The sequence below is a fragment of the Carcharodon carcharias genome, chromosome 21, assembly GCF_017639515.1.
Source record: "Carcharodon carcharias isolate sCarCar2 chromosome 21, sCarCar2.pri, whole genome shotgun sequence".
Taxonomy (NCBI): domain Eukaryota; kingdom Metazoa; phylum Chordata; class Chondrichthyes; order Lamniformes; family Lamnidae; genus Carcharodon; species Carcharodon carcharias.
This window is the reverse complement of record NC_054487.1, coordinates 33942430-33965601: the sequence shown is the minus strand read 5'-3', so window position 1 is coordinate 33965601 and position 23172 is coordinate 33942430. Positions and strand designations below refer to the sequence as shown.

The following is a 23172-nucleotide window of genomic DNA, read 5'->3' as shown; positions in this document are numbered from 1 at the left end:
TGTGCAACTTTGGAACTCTCTGCCTCAGAAGGTGGTGGAGGCAGGGTCATTGAATATTTTTAAGGCAGAGGTAGATAGACTCTTGTTAGGCAAGGGAATCCAAAGTTATTGGGGGTAGATGGAAATGTGGAAATCGAAACATAAGAAGGTCAGCCATGATCTTATTGAATGGCAGAGCAGGCTGGAGGGACCGAATGGTCTACTCCTGTTCTTATTTCGTATGTTCTTATTTTCTTAAGCAGGACCTTGCTAACTTTGGATGAGCTGACAAAGTCCATCGGTCTTTTGGGAAGAGCAAAGCTTCTGGATGCAACTGGTTATTGGGTGAATTGCATTTGACTGTGAGAGTAGATCAATCCAGACCTGCTCAAAGTGTAAGAGTATGCTTCTGGCTGATAGCACGTTCGAAATTATGAGGGAAGGTATTGTCACCCTCCTCTACAAGCGGACCAGGAAGAGGGAAGAGATCATAAATTGGCTGTCCATTTCAGTACTAAACATAGATTACAAAATTCTATCCACTGAGTCAAATCTGTTCTGGAGTTGGTGATCCACCTGGATCAGGCCTACACTATACCTGGCAGGAAGATCTCTGTTAAACCTTGCATTACTTAGGGATACTACAGGCACATAGGCAATAGGGTGCGAGATATGAAAAGGCCTTCTCTTGGCCCCCACTGACTCAGCGTGGACCAAGAGAAGGCCTTTTTATATATCACACACGTGCTCTTCAAAATGGTGTTTGGGGAAAGAATCTCCCGTTGTATCCAGCTGCTCTATACAGATGTCAGTAGTGGTTTAATCCACAGGTGGACATCAGATAGCTTTCCAATCAAATTTGGAAATGGGCAAGGCAGTCCTCTCTTTCCTCTGTCTGTTTGTGTGTTGTCTTTACTGAGACAATCAGGAAGGATGTGGGCATAAGAGGGGTGAGGATCCCAGGTTGAAGAGGAGTACAGGCCAAGGCTTTCCTGTGCATCAGCATCACCATCTTCTGCTTAGATCTGCTGTCGGTCCGCAGATAGTTGAGCATCTACAATCAGTTTCAACTGGAGTAATTTGGAGAAAACTCGAGTGCATGTTCTTTGGGAATTGGGCCAACTGATCTTTTGCCACCTTTACTGTCAGGTCGGATTATCTGAGGGTCCTAGGAATATGATTTGGAGGGTCTGCGGTGTGCATCAAGAATGGGGAAGAACGTATAATCAAAGTCGAGCAGGAACTGGGAATGTGGTAGTGACATTTCCTCTCGATTGAAGGTAGGGATTTCATCATCAGGTGCAAGGTGCTCTCAATGTTGCTGTATGTGGCGCAAGTCTGACCCATCACCACAGGCTAGTGTCCACGGCCCAACCATCTTCAGCTGCTTCATCAATAACATCCCTCCATCATAAGGTCAGAAGTGGGAATGTTCGCTGATGGTTGCACAATGTTCAGAACCATTCGCAATTCGTCAGATACTGAAGCAATCCATGTCCAAATGCAACATTCAGGCTTGGGCTGATAAGTGGCAAGTAACATTTCACACCACAAAAGTGCCAGCCAATGACCACCTCCAACAAGAGAGAATCCAACCATCTCCCCGTGACATTCAATGGCATTAGCATCACAGAGTCCCCATTATCAACATCCTGGGGGTTGTCATTGACTAGAAACTGAATTGGACTAGCCATATATACACTGTGGCTACAAGAGCAGGTCAAAGGCTAGGAATTCTGCAGTGAGTAACTCATCTCCTGACTCCACAAAGTCTGTCCGTCATCTATAAGGTACAAGTCAAGAGTGTGATGGAATACTCCCCACTTGCCCAGATGAGTGCAGCTCCAACAACACTCAAGAAGCTCGACGCCAGCTTGATTGGCACCTTATCCACTATCTTTTACATTAACTTCCTCCACCACTGATGCACAGTGGCAGCAGTGTGTATCATCTACAAGATGCACTACAGCAACTCACCAAAAGTCCTTCGACAGCATCTTCCTAACCAGCCATCTCTACCACCCAGAAGAATAAGGGCAGCACACGCATGGGAACACCACCACCTGCAAGTTCCCCTCCAAGTCCCACACCATCTTGGCTTGGAACATATCACTGTTTCTTCACTGTCACTGGATCAAAACCCTGGAACTCACTCCCGAACATCACTGTGGGTGTACCTACAGTGGTTCAAGAAGGCAGCTCACCACCACCTTCTGAAGGGCATTTAGGGATGGGCAATAAATGCTGGCATAGCCAGCAATGTCTATATCCAGTGAGAGAATTAAAAAATCCCGCTTGACAGTCAGCCAAGCTATTTCACACTTTATCTGGAGATTGAAAATGGATAATGTACACAGGGGGATGATGTAAAATTTCTGATAAAGGAAAAACATATCTAATGTTGTCTTCACCCTGATGGCCCACCAAGCAAGCTGTGCACAGATATGGAGTACGCAAACACCAAGTGTCGTTAGGTGCTGAGGTTGTATTTGTCCTGTTGAGAGGGATGGGTCTCGCTACTTTGCTGCAAACACTCCATTTATTGGAAGCGTTACACCAACTGTCCCTTGTAAAAAAAGTTTTTGAAGGAACGCACCTTTGACCACAAGTTGATTGGACAGTGGTCCGCACATAAACTCCTTGAGCCCTGTGGGAAAAGGAGATGGTGGATCTTGTCAGTTGGTTCCCCAAGCAGACTGTTAAAGTTATTGGTAGGGTGCCTTATTGTCAGAATTTTCAAACAAACAGCGAGATGGATCTTCATTGATGGCGAGAGGACCATCGATCTTTCATGCATACACAGGACCTCAGCATCATTGCATACTATCCTCGAGGTGGCTGCAGTGGAAAAGAGACTGACACCTATCTTCTTTTGGAATATGTGTTTACAAAGAGCATCTGGAAAGAGATACAATGGATTTTGTCAAGGTCCATCCTGAGCAGCTGCATTAACAGAACTCAATTTCCGATAGTTTGTTCCCAGGGACACACAGCAAGACAAATGTCATCTGCTGTTGGAAGGCTGTCAACTTCATGAAGGACACTGTTTGATCTCCCTGAAACTTGTTGGTTTTCCAGTGAAAGGAGTTGCCCACAATCTAGTGCTGCAGACTGGCACTTTCCAAGTCCCAAACTGAAGCTTGGGACAACTGCTGCAAAGGATTAACGGGAAAATTTAGGGTCCTACACCATACTACACCAAATGGCTGAGACTAGTGTTAATTCTCTCAGGCTGTATCAGGAAATGTTTAATGCAATGTAAAGATACAATCTGCATTGTAAGTGAAGTGAGGCACCCTGGAGTATCATGCACTGTATCTAACCTAAGTGATTTATGTGAACTGCCACATTTGAATTGTACTGTAAATTAACATTACAAATTTTATGAAGAAAGTGTATTTTTGGAAGAAAGGACCCTAACACTGGGTGTAATTGGGGTCTATCTTTGGGCGTATTTGAAACATAGCACTGGGTGTAATCAGATCGAGTACTGGGTGTAATGGGGATCTAGCACTGGGTGTAATGGGGATCAAGCACTGAGTGTAATGGGAATTGAGCAGTGGGTGTAATTGGGATCTAGCACTGGCTGTAATTGGAATCGAGCACTGGATGTAATTGGGGTCTAATACTGTGTGTAATGGGTATCTGGCACTGCGTGTCATGGGGATCGAATACTGGGTGTAAATGGGATCTACCAGAGGGTATAATTAGGATTGAGCAGTCAGTGTAATTGGGATCTAGTACTGGGTATAATTAGGGTCTAGCACTGGGTGTAATTCGGATCGTGCACTGGGTGAAATTGTGTTCTACCAACAGATGTAATTGGGATCTAACACTGGGTGTAATTGGGATCTAGCATTAATTGTGATTGGGATCTAACACTGGGTGTAATTGGGATAAAGTACTCGGTGTAATTGGGATCTAATGCGGGGTGTAATTGGAACGAGCACTGGGCGTAATTGGGATCTAATGCTGGGTGTAATTGTGGTCTAGCATTGAATGTAATTGGGATCTAACACCGGGTGTAATTGGGATTGAGCATTGGGTGTAATTGGGATCGAGCACTGGGTGTAATTGGGATCTAATGCTGGGTGTAGTTGGGATCTAACACTGGGTATAATTGGAATCTTGCACTGGGTATAATTGGGATCCAGCACTGGGTGTAATGGGGATCTAAACCCAGCGTAACTGGAATCTAGTGCTGGGTGTAATTTGGATCTAGTATTGGGTGTAGTTGGGATCTAACACTGGGTGTAGTTGGGATCTAACATTGGGTATAATTGGGATCTTGCACTGGGTGTAATTGGGATGTAGCACTTGCTGTAATTGGGATATAGCATTGGGTGTAATTAGGATTGATTACTGAGTGTAATTGGGATCTAGCATTGGGTGTAATGGGGATCTAATGCTGCGTGTAATGGGTATCTGGCATTGTGTGTCATGGGGATCGAGTCCTGGGTGTAAATGCGACCTACCACAGGGTATAATTAGGATTGGGCAGTCAGTATAATTAGGATTTATCACTGAGTATAATTCAGATCCTGCACTGGGTGAAATTGGGTTCTAACTCCGGATATAATTGGGATCTAGCTCAGGGTGTAATTGAGAACTAACACCAGGTGTAATTGGGACCTAGCACTGGGTGTAGTTGGGAGCCAGCTTTGGGTGTAATTGGAATCTAACATTGTGTGCAATTGGGATCTAGCATTAGATGTATTTGGAATCTAACACCTGGTGAAAATGGAGACTAGCACTGCGTGTAATCAGGATTGAGCACTGAGTGTAATTGGGATCTAGTATTGGGTGTAATGGGGATCTAACACTGGGTGTAAATGGGATTGAGTAATGAGTGTAATGGGTATCTGGCATTGTGTGTCATGGGGATCGAGCACTAGGCATAATTGGCATCTTGCACCAGGTGTAATTGGGATCTAGCACTGTGTGTAATTGGGATCTATCACTGGGGTTAATGGGGCTCTAACAGTGGGTGTAATTGGGATCTAGCATTGGGTCTAATTGGGATCTAGTACCGGATACAAATGGGGTTGACCACTGGGTGTAATTGGGATCTAATGCTGGGTGTAATTGGGATCTAACACTGGGTGTAATTGGGACCTAGCACTGTGTGTAATTGGGATCTAGCTCTGGATGTAATTGGGATCTTACGCTGGATGTAATTGGGATCTAGCACTGGCTGTAATCGGGACGGAACACCAGGTGTAATTGGGATTGAGCACTGGGTATAATGGGGATCTAATACTGGGCGTAATTTGGATCTAGCATTGGGTGTAATTGGGATCTAGCACTGGGTGTAGTTGGGAGCTAACACAGAGTATAATTGGGATCTTGCACTGGCTGTAATTGGGATCTAGCACTGGCTGTAATTAGGATCTAGAACTGGGTGTGATTGGATCTAGCACTGGATATGATTGGGATCTACACTGGGTGTTATGGGTATCTAACTCTGGGTGTAATTAAGATCTAGCATTGGGTGTAATTGGGATCTAACACTGGGGATAATTGGGATCTAATGCTGGCCGTAATTGGGATCTAATGCTAGCTGTAATTGGGATCCAGCATTGGGTGTAATTAGGATCTAGCACTGGATAGAATTGAGATCTAACACTGGGTGTAATGCGGATCAAACCCTGGGTGTAATTGGGATCCAACACTGGGTGGAATGGGGACCGAGCACTGGGTGTAATTGGGATTTGCATTCAGTGCACTGGGGACCAAGCACTGGGTGTAATGTGTTTCCCCTGAGTTACTGGATGTATTGACTTTTTAGTGGGATATTTTACTCAAACTCTAGGTTTAATAGAGTTGTTCCAAGCTGCAGCTGTATGTGTGATATGTATATCCTGGAATACTGAGTTTGTGTTCTAGGTTAATGATGTCTATCCTGGGATATTGAACAGCAGCAGTCCAGGTAATGGGGTTGTTTTGGGACTGTCGGCTACACTCCTCCACGGGATGGGTTTTGTCACTGATACTGGGCTCTGGAACACTGATTTAACCTGGGATATTATTGTTGTGACACCTGATAAGATAATTTTGTATTAACACCACATGGTGTGCTTGTCCTTGGGATATGGAATATATTGATGATCAGTGTTAGATCCCTCTGGATATTAAACTCCACAATAAATATGGGATTGACACTTGGCTTTTTGAGCTCTAGGCCTTTGGCTTTGCCCCAGGATATTGGAGATCTAGCTCTATTTAATGGGTTTATTCCAGGATTATGGGGCAGTATCTCTGAGTGATTGGATTATTCAGAGAGAGGAATTTCCAACTCTGCCAGTAATAGGATTATCCCCAAACACTAAATGTTGTTGGTTACGGGGATAATCCCGATTAGGGAGCTTCAGTTCGGTGCCATGAGTTTATTCTGGGTGGCTGGGATCCAGCCTTGTTAATAACGTGGTTATCCAGAAAGACTGAGCTGGGGTTTTGTGTGCAATCTTGGGTTTTATACGGAAACATTGACCTCTGCTGTGCTGAGGGCGATGTTACTCGGGATGCTCCTGCTGCTTTTGCAATGGGGTTTATTCTGCTGCTGCTGACGTCACGTGGCAGAGGGAGGTCCAGGACGCTGTGATATTGGAGATGGCGGCTCGCTTCTCATCAGGAAAGGTGCATCTGTGCTGACCAGACCGGCAAGAAAGCCAGGGAGGATGACGAGAGGTGAAATGTTGCCAGTGCAGCGGCGGTGAATCAGCTGCTCCTCCTCGTTCCCATTCTGTGTGGATTTGCAGCCGGCCTGGACTCTGCAAGGTGCACACTCTCACTATAGGAAGGACTCTTCACATTCAGCCAGGGCCATGGCCGCAGAAGGTGAGCTGCTGCAGATGCAGAATATGGAGCATTACAAAGCTGAGATCGAGAGGCTCGCCAAGGAGCTAACCGAAACGACCCACGAGAAGATCCAGGCTGCAGAATATGGGCTGGTGGTTCTGGAGGAGAAGCAGTCGCTGAAGCAGCAGTACGACGAGCTGGAAAGCGCCTACGAGACGGTCAAACATGAGCTGGAACAGCTGAAAGAGGTGGGTAGGTAGGAGGCTTGGAGGAACGCCCAGTCCCCGGGTGGCTGTCTCACTATCTCACCTTGTGTGGGTCATAGTCACGACCAGAGGGATTCGGTGCTGGGAGTTTATCTAACCCATCCCTCCCATCCTCACTATCCATGTTTCCAGAGCAGCAGCTCAATAGCCAGTTAAATGTAAAACCAGCGCGTTAATGCGGGAACATGTTTTGTTCAATTCAGCCGGGTAACAGGCTCTCGGTGTTGCCAGAGGGACAGAGAAGCTGAGCTCGCTAACAAATAGATTTAGATTGTGAAGCTCTCTTTGACCCTTAACTAAGAAGATGCTTGTACCATCCTATGCTGTGGGGTTATAATATACCAGCCGGTGTTATATCATTATTACATAGAGACATCGGATAGCAGATCAGCACTGGGACCGAGTCAGTATTTACTGTGGGTTTTTTTTAAATTGGAGCTTTCGGATTGCAAGTGTGACTCAAAATAAAACGTAAAAGCCGTTTCTGAGCGTTAGTCATCAGAATCGATCCATTGCCGTTTACACCTTCCGGCTCCAGAATCCAAATCCTCCAGCCCTGCAGAAATGCAGTAAGAGGAGGGCTGGGGGATGAGAGAACAGTGTTTCCGCAGAGAGAGAGAGAGAGAGGTTCGGTCCTTCACTGTGGATTACTCCTCGATGAGGAACTAAGTCGTAGTATCGAACGCTCTTCGGAAGAAGCTGAGAGTTGAATCTCTTTCCGAAGACGTGCGGATGGTTTTGGAGAAATACATGTCGGTGTTGGTGCGGTCAATATCCTGGGCAAGCTGCCATCTATCGCATCACTTCCCGTAGTGCAGATTGAGGGGAGTGGAGGGGAGGGTGGGGGTCAGAAAATGCTGGCAGATATGATTGAAACCAGAGTGGTCCAGCCAGAAGAGCAGATGCGGTTTCCATAGCTGCCCCCTCCCTCAAACTGTGCTCACAGGAGCAAGAAACAGCGTGAAGAGTGTGATTTCTTTTTGAAACCTGCCACTCAACACATCACTCTAAACCTTCATCGATGTTGATTTAATCCCAGTGATGCTGATTTGGCCGGAATAGCAATGGGATTGAGACAGAGCTGCGTCCCTTCACAGAATAATTGATAACTGGGAACACTGGAAAGCTGTAATTTAATGACAAGGTTCAGATGACAAAATTGAAACCAGAGTGGGTTCCAGCTATTAGCTAAACCCTGAAATTGATTGCTCCTGATATCCCATTGCTATTTAGAATAACTCCATGTTACCATTTTACTGCTGTGGTGTTTCTTTGCCTACCTCAGCTTTTGGTGCATCATGCCCTTGATATCTGATGTCCATATTCGGAATTAATAATCTCAAAATCACAGAATTATTCCAGCGCAGAGGGAGACTGTTCAGTCGATCATGTCTGTACTGGCTCTCCGAATGAGCAACTCACTTAGTTCCATTCTCCCGCCTTCTCCCTGTAACCCTGCACATTCTTCCTTTTCAGATAACAGTTCTAATTCCCTTTTAAATGCTTCAGTTGAACCTGCTCCACCACACACTCAGGCTGTGCATTCTAGATCCTAATCACTTGCTGTGTGAACGTTTTTCCTCATGTTGCTTTTGCTTCTTTTACCAATTACTTAAATACATGAATAGGATGGAAATAGAGGGATACAGACCCTGGAAGTGCAAAATGTTTTAGTTGACGGGCAACACGATCAGCGCAGGTTTGGAGGGCTGAAGGGCCTGTTCCTGTGCTGTACTTTTCTTTGTTCTTTAAAATCTGTGCTCTCTCATTCCCAATCCTTTCACAAGTGGAAACAGTTTTTCCCTGCCTACTCTGTCGAGATCCCTCATGATTTTGAATACCTCTATCAAATCTCCTCCCAGCCTTCTCTTCTCCAAGGAAATCAGCAGAGGATTATCAAGTAAATTCTACATCCAGTTTATCTCTTCTCTCTTCAATGTAAATGCTGTAAATCACTGCTCTAATGCAACTATTTACAAGGTATTGATTGAGACTTTTATTGGCATATATGTAAGCAGTGAAATAATTAATATACTAATTATGAAATAAGTGATATTTCTGGGCAACTGGATACCTAACTATAGTAAAGCAGCATGAGCTATGTTATCATTTGCATGTTCAGAATCTTTCAAAATGCAGTCATGTAATAAAGCAAACGTTGCATTTATTGGTGTTAATGGAACGGGAAGAGGGATCGAGTCTTTGAATAATGGCAAAATATGCTACTTGTGACAGCAGCTCATCACTTTTAGATTTGTGCACCTGTGAAACAACTTACCTAACCTAACGTACTGTCACTTGCGCAGTAACCTCATTGGGAGACTTTTTGTCTATATTTGATCTATTTCCAGATTAGTTTTCATGGCACTAGAATATTCCATTGGGATGGTCAAGGAGAGATTAAATCTAGGAGTGGTGTGATCCCACCAAACAGAGGCACTATCTGCTCTGAGCCAGTGTTGGAGAGGTGTTGACTTCTACGTGCTTAGCCCAACAGTCTGAAAGGAGAAGTGTGTGGCAAAAGGCAACGTGGAGGTCAGGGGTCGCATGGTGAAAACCTCCAGGGGATTGACTTAAGTTGGGGAAATAATGCAAAACTGATTTTGCTAATTTCTGTGCATGTTTACAACCTAGCAGTGATATTATATTGTAACACAGCAAGTGTAGGTAATTCAAAGCTTGCACGTATCACAGTGACTTGATAGGTAAATACATCATCTGTTATGGAACTGAACCATGCAGACCAAGAAGGCCCAAGCTTGATCTCTTGCCTGTGCAGTTAGCTGATTTTGGTCAGAGAGAAACAAAAACAAAAATAGCTGGAAACATTCAGCAGGTCAGACAGAACTTATGAAGAGTCATACAGACTCAAAATGTTAACTCTGTCTTTCTCTCCACAGATGCTGTCAGACCTGCTGAGTTTTTCCAGCTATTTTTGTTTTTGTTTCAGATTTCCAGCATCCGCAGAATTTTGCTTTTATCTGGTCAGAGAGAAATTGGGCTGCTGAAATTGGCCTCGGTGCCCTTGAGTCTGATAAATAGTTTGTGTCCCTTTGTACATATATAGATGTTGGGTGAGGATGGAATCTGGTCTGGTTATAATGCTCTGTGTAGTTAAACAGCCAATGGGCATTCACTGCCTCAGCTCACACATAGAGCAACATGGGCAAGGTATTGTGGAGGAAAAAAAAACAAACTGTAGGAGGAATTGGTGCCAAGGGAATGGATGTAGAGAAAGTTGGAGGCAAAAGATTGTATTTCAATCAAGAGATTCTGCTGATAGAGAATGTGAATAAAGTAGCAGAACCAAACATTGAACAAAACTCATTTGTTACATGTAACATGCAGATTATATTTTCAAATTGTTTAAAATACTTCCCACTGCGACCGCCCCCCCCCCCCCCCCCTTCCAATTTCTACAGTGTCTGCAATATGGCACAGTTGAAAGGCAGTAAAGTTGTGGGGACAGAGCTGTCATAAAAGCTGATAGTTAAGGGTTATGTAAATCGTCCTAAAGCAACATGAGCCATTTTGTTTTGTTTGAAAAGAATATCTACTGTAGTGAAAGGATTTTCACATTACAGGACTTTTTGCATTTTTGGCAATAATTGAAAACATATATTTTAAATTAATAAATGGTCAAGAATATTGTTAAAGGCTGTTCTTTTTAGTGTAGTCCCACAGATGAAGAAAGTCATGTCCCTAGCTGATCATATATATGATTTGGCCTCTGTGTCTCTGGGATGAGGGGGGATGTGAAATGTTCAGAAATCCAGCTGATTGCCATTCAGTGACCCTTGCTGGAAGTGTGCATGGCTAGCATTGGGAAAAGTCAAGATCCAGACCTGCTTTGCTGCCTTTAGACAGGAAGGGTGGAATTCTGGGTGGGTAAAGATGGCACAAAAAAACCACACAAGATTATCTGATTTCTTATCCTGCTGCTGGAAGGTGGTGTGTTGGGCACTTGGTTGGTTGGATGTAAGGGTGTGCTGAAATTTCCCTTCTAGAACAGACATTCTATCATTGGGAGATGCTTCCAGAGAACAACTTCACTTCCTTGAAGGGTGAAACAAAAAAGGTTAAATTTACCAATCACCCAGGATCTCGAATGTACTATTGCAAGACTTTAGTAGTGGGGCACCACCAACAGAGAGCTGGAAAATTCCTTTCCATCTACTTGGGCAGGCATTGTGTAGATAGTGGAAGGTGCAATAAATGTTAATGGGGTCAGGGGGAAATAGAATGTAACATTTCATTAATGGGTTTGCTCTCCTCTGCAACAGTTCCTTCAGATGTGAGTCCAACCCTAAGTAACAACACATTGGAGAACATGTGACTAGAGATTGCACACATCCGTGCAAGGAGGAAGAATTGTCCGAAACTCCGATTGTACTTCTCATGCTCATTGTGTTCAGATTAGCATTAACAGCTGTCAGGGTGCCCAATTAATTAAAAATGCATAACATGGATTTGAATTGGGAAGATTTTGAAAATATCTTTTTGTTTAAAATGTCTTTCTCTCAAAACAAACAATGATAGCGCTCTATCATTGCATCAATACGACAAAGATATTGGGATCTAAAGTCAGTAGTAAGGTGATCTTGTGAACTGTGTCCCAATATTTTACCACACTATAATCATACACTACCATGAATTTTAAAGCCGGTTTTAAATCATGCAGCAACACTTTCCCCAAAACACATTCAGACATTTATTGAAAAGCTTATGACATAGAAATTCTCTGAAAGCAGAGGGTCATTTTCAGCATTGTGCCATTGTGTCCTGGGTACAACATCCAGGCTCAGTAACTGCTGACAAACTGCTCAGTATTCTGCTCATAAAGCCTGTTGGCTAACTGTTGTCTGCAATTGATGAGCCATTCATAGGTGAAAGGTTAAGGAAGTGTAAACATAAGTAATTGTCCCATGTCAGGCGTGCTGAGGCTCTTTATTTTTCTTAATTTGCGCATTCACTTGCCAGCTTTTCAGTTCCCAGACAAATTTCAGAATAAGTATTTTTTTATGATGTACCATTAATGAACAGAAGGTTGAGCCCTAAAACAATTTTTGGAAGAGATATTTGGCAAACTATGCAGGGGTGGAGCTAGGGGAATTCAGTATCATTGTATACAGTTGTTATCTTGGTGGGTTTCTCCAACATGAAGGAGGGGGAGAAATACCTGAACACTTTGTTCTAGAAGATGGTCACGCCTTTTAGAATAGGGTCGTCTGTTTTGGTCAGCAGTGAGTGACAGGAGGATGTGCCTGTCAGTGAGGCAGGTCATGGGGCCGAGTGGACAGTGGTGGAGGAGCCTCAGACTTTGCAATTGTCAGACAGGTTTGAGGTGCTGTGAAAGCGAGATCTGCCAGGTGGATGAGCTGACTGGCCATGGTACTGTGGTACCGTTCAAGTAGGGGAGCAAACAGGAATGTAGTGGTAGTAGGGGACAGTATAGTGAGGGGGTTTGACACTGTTCTCTGCATCAAGGAGCAGAGTCCAGAAGGCTGTGTTGCCTGCCTGGTGCCAGGGTTTGGGATATTTGCTCAGGGCTGGAGTGAAATTGCAGTGGGAGGGGGAGGGTCTAGTTATCATGGTCCACGTAGGTACCAACAACACAGGCAGGACAAGGAAGGAGATTCTGCATTATCAGTATGAGAAGCCAGGTAATCTATGGATTATTACCTGTGTATAGGGCAAATAAGATTAGAGAGATGAATGTGTGGCTCAAAGACTGGTGTAGGCGAAATGGGTTCCGGTTTGTGAGGCACTGGTGCTATTACTGGGGAAAGTGGGGGTTTTACTGTTGGGATGGTCTACACCTGAATCATGCTGAGACATGTGTCCTTGTGAATCTCATATCCAGGGAAGTAGAGAAGGCTTTAAACTAAACAATGGGGGGTGGGGGGCAGCTGAGGGATCAAGCTTGGATAGATGTGGCAAATCGAGGGGTAGATTCAAGGCAGGAGACCATAATGGTATTATAGGAAATGAGGGTCATAGAATAGAAGGGAAAGAGAAAAAAAGCTAAGAAACACCAATAGTCAAGATTAGATGTTACAAAATTAACAAAAAGAAAAAAGTAAAGGCTCTGTATCTGCGTGTAGCATTTGTAACAAAGTAAATTAATTTATAATGCACATTGAAGTAAACAAATATGATCTGATAGCCATTATGGAGACATGGCTGCAGGATGACAAGGAATGGGTCCTGAATATTGAGGGATGTATGACATTCAAGAAGAATAGGAAGCTCGGCAAAGGTGTAGGGGTAGCGCTGTTGATTAAGGATAGCATTGGTATAATAGTTAGAGATGATCTTGGTTCAGGAGATCAGGATGTAGAATCGGTTTGGGTGGAGATGAGGAAGAGTAGGGGAAAGAGGTCACTAGTGGGAGTAGTCTACAGGCCCCCTAACAGTGACCACAATGTAAGACAAAGTATGCAAGAAGAAATATTAGCGGCTTGTGATAAACGGTCAGTAATAATCATGGGTAATTTTAATCTACATATAAACTGGAAAAATCAAATTGACAGTAGTAGCTTGGATGAGGAGTTCATGGACTACTTTCAAGATGGTTTCTTAGAGAAGCATGTTCTGGAACCAACCAGAGAGCAGGTTATATTTGACTTGGTATCGTGCAATGTGACAGGATTAATTAATGACCTCAGTGCAAAGGCACCTTTAGGTAGCAGCGACCACAATATGCTTGAATTTTACATCCAGTTTAAAAGGGAGAAAAGTGGGTATGAGACTATTATTTTAAACTTAAATAAGGACAACTTTGTGGGCATGAAAGCTGAGCTAGCTGCAGTGAACTGGAAAACTAGGCTAGAGGTTAGATCAATAGAGAAGTTGCGGCAGATATTTAAAGGGATATTTCAGAATACTCAATAAGTATATTCCTACTATAAAGAAATTATAAGGGGAGGACCCACCATCCATGGTTAACTAAAGTTAAGGAAAGCATCAAACTTAAGGAAAAAGCATATAACTGCGCAAAGATGAGTGGCGGGTCAGGTAATTAGTCAGGATATAAAGAATGACAGAGAATGACATAAAGGCCAATCTGGAAAAAGAAATTAGAGTCTGAGAGGAAGCTAGCTAGAAATGTAAAAATGTATAGCAAGAGTTTCTACAGGTATTTAAAAAGGAAAAGAGTAAGTAAAGTGAGTGTTGCTCCTCTGGAGAGTGACAGTGGGGAATTAACAGTAGATAATAAGGAAGTAGTGGATGAAATGAACAAGTATTTTGCTTCTGTCTTCATTATAGAGGATACAAAAACATTCCAGGAATATCTGTAAACCAGGAGATGGAAAAGAGGGGGGAACTTGGTGAAATTACAACCACGAGAGAAATAATACTGAGCAAATTGATGGAGTTGTGGGCTGACAAGTCTCTGGGTCCTGATGGACTACATCCTAGGGTCTTAAAAGAGGTGGCTAATGAGAAAGCAGATGTGTTGGTGTTAATTTTCCAAAATTCACTAGATTCTGGAAAGGTTGCATCAGACTGGAAAGCAGCAAATATAACCCCTCTATTCAAAAAGGGAGGGAGGCAGAAAACAAAAAACTATAGGCCTGTTAACTTGAAGTCTGTCTTGGAGAAGATGTTAGAATTGATCATTAAGGAGGTTATAGCTGGGCATTTGGAGAACCTCAAGGTAATTGGGAAGCATCAGCATGGTTTTGTGAAAGAGAAATCATTTTTAAAGAAGTTATTGCAATTCTTTGAAGGAGTAACATGCACTGTGGGTAAAGGGGAGCCTGTAGTCGTACTGTACTTGGGTTTCCAGAAGGCATTTGCTTAAGGTGCCATAACAAAAGTTATCGCAGAAAATAAAAGCTCATGGTGTATTGGGTAACGTATTGGCATGGATAGAAGAGTGGCTGGCTAGCAGACAACAGAGAGTATGCATAAATTAATCTTTCTCTGATCGGCAAGATATGACAAGTGGGGTCCCACAGGGCTCTGTGCTTGGGCCTCAACTTTTTACAATTTATACCAATGACTTAGATGAGGGGAGTGAAGGCATGGTAGCTAAGTTTGCAAACAACACAAAGATGAGTAGGAAAGTATGTTGTGAAGAGGACATGAGGAAGTTGCAGACAGATATAGATAGGCTGAGTGAGTGGACAAGAATATGACAGATGGGAGTATAATGTGGGAAAATGTGAAGTTGTTCACTTTGGCAGGAAGAATAAAAAAGCTGAGTGTTACTTAAATGGAGAACGGCTGCAGAATTCCGAGGTGCAGAGGGATCTAGGTATTCTAGTGCATGAGTCACAAATAGTTACAACAAGTAATTAAGAAGGCTAATGGAATGCTATCCTTTATTACGAGAGCAACTAGACATAAAAGCAAGGATGTTATGCTTCACTTATACAGGGCATTGGTGAGACCACATCTTGAATACTGTGTGCAGTTTTGGTCCCCTTATTTAAGGAAGGACATAAAAGCTTTGGCGGTGATTCAGAGGAGGTTTACTAGATTGATACCCGGAATGAGTGGGTTGGCTTATGAGGAAAGTTTAGACAAACTGGGCTTATTTCCACTGGAGTTTAATAGAGTGAAGAGTGATTTGGTTGAAGTATATAAGATCCTGAATGGTATTGAGAAGGTGGGTGTGGAAAGGATGTTTCCTCTTGTGGGTGAGTCCAGAACTAGGGAGCACCATTGTAAAATTAGGGGTTGCCTTTTTAAGACAGAGACGAGAAGAAATTTTTTCTCAGAGGGTTGTGCGAATTTGGAACTCTCTGCCTCAGAAGGCAGAGGTGGTTAGATTCTTATTAGGCGAGGGAATCAAAGGTTATTGAGGGTAGGGTAGATGGAAATATGGAATTCATAATACAAACAGATCAGCCATGATCTTATTAAATGGCGGAGTCGGTTCAGGCGGTCACATGGCTTACTTCTGCTCCTATTTCGTATGTCCATAATTTACTGTGGTCAGTGGTACTCTCTCATTCCATGGTACAACAGTGCTTGGTAATGCTGGATTCCTGCTTTTGCTATCGACATTAAAAAACACGTCACTCTTAAATATATGCCTTATAGTGATTGTGGACTGTAATGTGGTACTCAGACTATTTCACCTGAAATTTTATTGACTTTATATTGGGGAAATGCAAGCTTTATTAAGTCAGCGAGCCCTGGAGAAAGAGAACTCCCCCCCCCCCCCCCCCCCCCCCCCCCCCCCCCCCCCCCACCCCCCCAGCCCACCCCAGAATTTATTTTGTGAGCAAAACAACAAAAAGAATGCAAAATGAAAAATGCTGAAAATACATATTAGCCTGATCAGCATCTGAAAGGTAGCGGTTGTGGAGGGGGTGGGGGGGTTGGTGGGGTGATGGTGTGTGGAGCTACAGCTCAGATATAAACCTGGATCATCAAACCCCAAATGATTTAACTTTGGATTTTGTTTTCACCAGTCAACCTGCTGGATGTTCTTAAAATTTTCTGGTTTCGTTTCAAGTATTTCTGGCACTCAATTTTCTTATTGCTTCAGAATGAAAATTTTTTTTGAGTGACCTATCCAAATTATCAATGTGTTTTGTGCTGTGCTCTTTCAGAAATTATGGCTTTCTCTGTGATCGATTTTTTTTCAAGGGTTTTCAAGTGAAGTAATGAACATGTTAAATAAGGCACCTTAAAAATGTGCTCCTGATGATGTTGGTTAGGGTAACCTGAGCTTCAACGTTTCCTTTTAGTGTTGGGTCCGTCTTCTTGAAATTGAGGTAATGTATTAGAGTTAGTCATAGGGCAGGATTTTTATCGTGCGGGTGCAATCGGCGGACCTGGGAGCAGCCGGGAAACGGACTGCCAACTGCGATCGGCCCCTGACCGATTAACAGCCAGCCATCGTGAAGCATGCACTGAAATGCTCAGCGCTGCTGGGGTGGGGGTGGGCGCAGGCACGGGGGAGTGCGGAATGAAAGCTCCCTGAAGGCAGAGAGCTGCCTCAGGGACCTGAAGTCTTGAAAACCAAATAAAGTTTTAAAAATCATGAAGAAAATGTCCACACATCACAGTAAGTCACCCGAACATGATAAAAATGCTGCCCATAGATTTTAATTTTTAAAAATTTATTAACGGAAACCTCATCCTGCCCTTGGACGAAGTTTCAAGAAAAATGCAAAGTCCGCCTGGCTGATTCGCCCATAAAGTTGGATAGACCACGAAAAATTGGAGTTAATTATAACTTTAATGGCCTTAATAGGCCTCTTAATTGTCGGCGGGCGTGCATGCGGCTTTTGCTGACCGGAGTATCGCGCGAGCACAGGGTGACGTCAGGACGCGTGGCCGATGTCATCTCATACAATTTCACATCCGATTGGGTCAGCCGCACGCCAACCTAATAATTCTGCCCATCATGTCTGCATCATTTTTTCATTGCATTAATAGTTCACTTCTTGCTGGGGCAGCTATGCTGCTCAGGCCCTGGAGCATGATTTGTGATGTGAGATTTTCTTAAGTTAGCTTTTAATTTTTTTTTATTTCCTGAGGTAAAGTGAGATGGTCTTTATTTTCTGTCCTGAGCACTCCTTTAATTCAGTTTGGGATGCATCAATAAAGAGGGAAGCAGGATATACAAAATATAAAGTTATTATGAAAATAGAACATAGTTTTCTATTTTGGCACTATAGACAAAGGCATGATAGGCTTGGTTTACATCCTCCCCTAAGTGGAAAAAGTGAGCACAATGCCAAATTGCTTAAAAACAGCCACTTGGACACAGCAGCAATTGCATTTGTATGCAGTGTGGTGCATGTTTAGTATTGCACTCTTTCAGAACAGTAATTCAGAGTTCTAATGTAATGAGTGCCTTACTGCTAGTATATTGTAAAGGAGCACTGTCATCTTGTAAAATGACTGGCAGGTCTTTTGCATTTGTGACATCATGCACAAAGAAGTGACACAAGGTGCATGAAGCTTATCATTAACACACTACTCTTCTATCTACCTTTCCCCACCCCCACCATAAAAATGGTTTGCCAAACACTTTTTAAATGAAATAAAAACAGAAAATGCTGGAAATACTCAGCAGGTGTGGCCGCAGTTGTGGAGAGAGGAACAGAGTTAACCTTTCATGTTTGTGACCTTTCATCAGAACTGGGATAAGTTATAAATGCAATAAGTTTCAAGAAAGTGGGGAGGGTGGGAAGAAGAACAAAAGTGAAAGCCTGTGATATGGCAGCAGACAGGAGTGATTAAATGACAAAAGAGTTAGTGGTGCATGGCCTAAGGGAGAGGTGATGGGACAAGTAAAGAAACAAAGGATGTGCCGAGAGGAGGTGTGAATGGTAGAATGCCGTCCAAAAGCAAAAGAGAGAGTAAAACAAAAACCTGCAAAGAAAAATAGGCATAGAGGTTACAGTCTGAAATTGTTGAATCCGGAAGAACATAAAGTGCCTTATTGAAAGATGAGGTGCTGTTCCTCAAGCTTATGTTGAGTTTCATTGGAACATTGCAGCAGGCCAAGAACAGAAGGGTCAGAGTGGGAACAAGATGGAGAATTAAAATGGCAGGCAACTGGAAGCTCAGTGTCACACTTATGGACTGAACAGGGGTATTATGCAAAGTGGTTACCCAATTTGTTTGGTCCCCTATTGTAAAGCAGATCACATTGTGAGCAACTAATACCTTTATAATAAATTGAAAATAGTAAACCACTATTTCAGCTGGAAAGTGTGCTTGAGGCCTTGGACCATAAGGAGAGTGGAGGTGAAAGGGCATGTGTTGCATCTCCTCTGCTTGCATGATAAGGTGCCATGAGGAGGGGGTGTTAAGGGTGGCTTGAGAAATCAACCAGGGTATTGTGAGCTAACCGTCCATTTGGAATGCTGGAAGGGGAGAAGATATATCTGGTGGTGGCATCATGCTGGAGGTGGCAGAAATGGCAGAGGATCATTTGTTGAATGCAGAGGCTGGTGGCATGGAAGGTGAGAACAAGAGGAACCCTATCATGGTTTTGGGAGGGAGAGAAAGGGGCCAGAGCAAAAGTGCGAGAAATGGGATGGATGTGGTTAAGAGCTCTGTTAACCACAGTGGGAAATCTTTGGTTCAGGTTAAAGGAAGACCTGTTAGAAACACTAGTAACAAAGGTTGCATCATCAGAAAAGACAAGGAAGTGGAGTTGAGCCAGCTGTGGACGTCAGTGGGATTACAATTTATAATGATAGCCTATCCCCAGGAAAGGTTGCAGCAAAGTTGAGAATGGGAAGGGAGGAGTTAGAGATGGACCATGTGAAGGCTAGATTGATTTTGCTTCCAATTTTTCTGTTCAGGGTGAGAGAACAAACAGTACCAATGCAGCCAATATACTGGAAAAGAGGTGAGGGAGTGGTTCTGAGTATGACTGGAACAAGGAATATTCCACATTGCCCACAACAACACAGGAATGGCTAGGACCCCTGCATGTACTCATAGCAACATCTTTTATTCAGAGGAGTGAGTAAAGTTAAAGGAGAACTTGTTCTGTGTGAGAACAAGTTCATTCAGGCAGCGGAGGGTGGTGGTGGTGGAAGCTGTTGAAGGAAGAAGTGGAGAGTCCATGGACAGCCCTGATGGAAGATGGAGATGTAGAGAAACTGGAAACTGTTAAAAGTCATGGAGGACATCTAACGAGTCATGGAGGTAGGTGAGAAGAGACTGGACAAAGAGACAAAAATTAGCCGGGGAAAGGAAGAAATCAGTTCAGTGGAGCAGGAACAGGCTGGAACGATGGATTGATCGGGCATTCCTACTTGTGGATTTCGGGAAACGGAGGTGGGAAAAAGTGGAGGGGAAGATCTCCAGAGGAGATGAGGTCAGTGACATGCATGAAAATAACAGTTTGATATTCAGTGGTGGGGTCTTGGTCCAGAGGAGGTAGGGTGAAATGTCAGAGAGTTGGCTTCAGTCTCTACAAGGTTGAGGTCGGTTTGCCAGACAACAAGAGACCACCCTCGTCAGCAGCTTTGTTGATAGTGTTAGGGTTGGAGCAAAGAGAGCAGAGTGCTGCAAGTGCTTAATGGAATTTATCTCCACGGTTTATATTCCCATTATAAATCTTGCAGAATAAATCAATATATTATGTGAAGCAAATTGCAGAAGGATTGGGTGACTCTGATTTGGAACTATAAGCTGCCTTTAATAGAGCCTTGTTATAAACCCAGCTCCACAGATTCGGAGCCCTTAGGAGGGATTCAACTCTATGTAAAGTCATGTCTTGCTCCATGCACCGTTCAATCTGTAAAAGTTCACATTTGAAATATTCAACAGCATGTAGCAGGTGTGTTTCCACTAACAAGCTTAATGACATTTCAGCCAGTAGTTATGATCTGCCAAAATGCATCAGTTTAATGATTACAGACAGATTTCCTGGATAACTTTGGTGTATCTATGGTGTAAGAGCGGAGTTGCAATGCTTAAACTTGTGTGTAATAAGTTTATGCTGAAATATCAAAATGCAGAAATTTCCTCGATCATTTGCGCCATCCTGAGTTGAATCCAATTAACTTATTAACCCATCTCCACCCCCATGCAAAACAGCACATGACTTTCCTCAATTTCCAACAGTTTTGAACTGGTGTAAATTTACATCCAAAATTTTAATGACTTGCATCTGCTAAGCCTATATCTGGTGTTTCATGGCATCACCTTCAGGTTAGTTTTCTTCAATCCGCTGAACTGTTTTGCCTGTACCCTTGATTTTTTTTCATGTAACAAATTCTATCAAAGTCAGGAATGCTTCTATAATTTTCCTTCAACATATTTAATTAATATGCATAAATGATGGGTTGATGCTTTTAAACATCACTTTTCATAATATAAGAAAGAGGGTCTTAGAATTTAGATTATTCTTAAAGCTTACAACATGCACATAGGAATAGGAGTTGGCCATTTAACCCTGCATGCCTGATCTGTCATCCAGTTGGATCATGGCTGATCTGTGACATAACTCCCTGTACAGTCATTGCCCTATGTCTCAATACTTGTTTGGTTAACAGAAATATATCAATCTCAGATTTAAAATTCACTCCTTGATGTAGCATTAATTGCTGTTTGCAGAGGAGAGTTTAAAACTTCTCCCAACCTTTGCATGAAGAAGTATTTCTTAATTTCACTTCTGAAAAATATGGCTCTAATTTTTAGACTCTTGTCCTAGTCCTAGATTTCTCAAACAATGGAAATAGTTTTCGCCATCTACCCTATCCACCCTTAATACCTTGAAGATTTTGTTGCGTAATCTGTTCTCGTAATTTAATCAGTGGAGTCCAGTTTCTACTTTATATATGCTGCACTTCCTTCAAAGGCAATATATCCTTTAAGGTGTGTTACCCAGAATTGCTCACGGTTTTTCAGGCATTGTCTAACTGTCAAAGGTCTTTAGCCTTTTTGATTATTTTCTGTACCTGTCCATGATATGCTAACCTATGTATGTGGACCCCTAAGTCTCTTGGACCTCTGCTTCTAGCTTTTCACTATTTTAAAAAGTACCCTCTTCTATCCTTTTTAGGTCCAAAGTGGATAACCTCGTGCTTGTCCATATTGAAGTCCATTTACCAGTTTTGCTCATTCACTTAATCTATCAATTGCTATATGTAATTTTATGCTTACATCTTCATTGCTCAAAATGCTGTTGATCTTTGTGTCATTGGCAAGCCAGCGCTCTATCGTGTCTATCATTAACAAATGCAGTGAATAGTTAAGGGCCCCACACAGATCCTTGTGGATGCCACTAGTCACATCCTGCCAATTATAGTACCTACTCATTATCCTTGCCCACTGCCTCCTATTATTCAACCAATCTTCAATCAGGCCAATAATTTTCTCTCGATTTCATGAGCTTCAACTTTGGCTAACAGTCTCTTTGAGGGACTCTATTGAATACCTTCAGAAAGTCCATAATAAATCACATCCATTGACATTCCTCTATCCAGTCTTGATTAGGCGATTGCTCCCAGGACCTGCATGAAGCTACATGAGGTTTCTTTCTATTCCCTGTGATCAAGTCACTCAGACAGGGCAGACATCAGCGGTTTTGGTGTGTAGGGAATAGTAAGTACAAATATATGGTGCGGCACAGGAAATGTAATCTTTCCTCTATTCCACTTTGTTAACTAACTCAAAATAAGAAGTGATCCTGAAATCAAATGGACGCTGTGTTATGAGCCTAATCCACATAGTTAAACTTTTGTACCTTTCATTCATGCTTCTAATTGTTTTGCATTCTAGAGAGTCAGACCAAACAACAATTTGCATTTATATAGCACTTTTAATGGAATAAAACATCCCAAGCTGACTTCACGGGAGTCTTGTTATCAGACAAAGTTTAACACCAAGCTGCAGAGATATTAGGACCGGTGAGCATAGAATCTTTACAGTGCAGAAGGAAGCCATTCAGCAAGTCTGCACTGGCTCTCTGAAAAAGCATTCCACCTAGTCACATTCCCCTGCCTTATCCCTGTAACCTTGCACATTATTTCTTTTCAGGTAGCAATCCAATTCTCTTTTGAATACCTCAATCGAACCTGCCTCTACCAGCCTTTTCAGGAAGTTTGTTTCAGACTCCAAACACCTTCTGGGTGAAAACATTTTCCTCACATCACATTTACTCCTTTTTCCAATTATTTTGAATCTGTGCCCTCTGGCTCTTGATATTCTCTTGCGTGGGAACAGTTTCTCACTATTTACCCTGTTCATAAACCACTTCATTTCTTCCAGAGATTTTGCTGCATAATGCAGTTTCTAAATTTGGAAGAAAAAACTCCTGTATTGCATCTTTCCATATTGAAATAGCTGACTCTCGAAGACATTCCACACTAAATAAAGCTGGTTCAGTGCTGCTTCTTCACTGTATGTTGGGTGCATTTTAGTGAGCAAAGTCAACCATCTAATAATTGAAATGAAGCAACATATTCTTATTTTGGATCTGGTCTATCGATACTCTGGGAACAACTGATTCAAATAAAGATATTGCATTCGGGATCTCCACCCAAGGCTACAAGAGCAGGTCGGAGTCTAGATATTTTGCAGTGAGTGGCTCCCCTCTTGACTCCCCAAAGGCTATCCACCATCTACAAGGCACAAGTCTGGGGTGTGATGGAATACTTTCCACTTGTCCAGATGAATGCATCTCCAATAACAC

At 42.8% G+C, this 23172-nt stretch overlaps 1 protein-coding gene across 1 annotated transcript in view; it reads left to right on the top strand.

The window, feature by feature from the left end:
• The first annotated feature begins 6803 nt into the window (after window positions 1-6803).
• bicd1a (bicaudal D homolog 1a) overlaps window positions 6804-23172 on the top strand; it is a 224083-nt gene continuing 207714 nt past the window's right edge. The window contains exon 1 of the mRNA XM_041216105.1: window positions 6804-7025. Within this exon, the coding sequence (XP_041072039.1) occupies window positions 6804-7025 (222 nt within the window). The remainder of the gene's footprint in view (window positions 7026-23172) is intronic.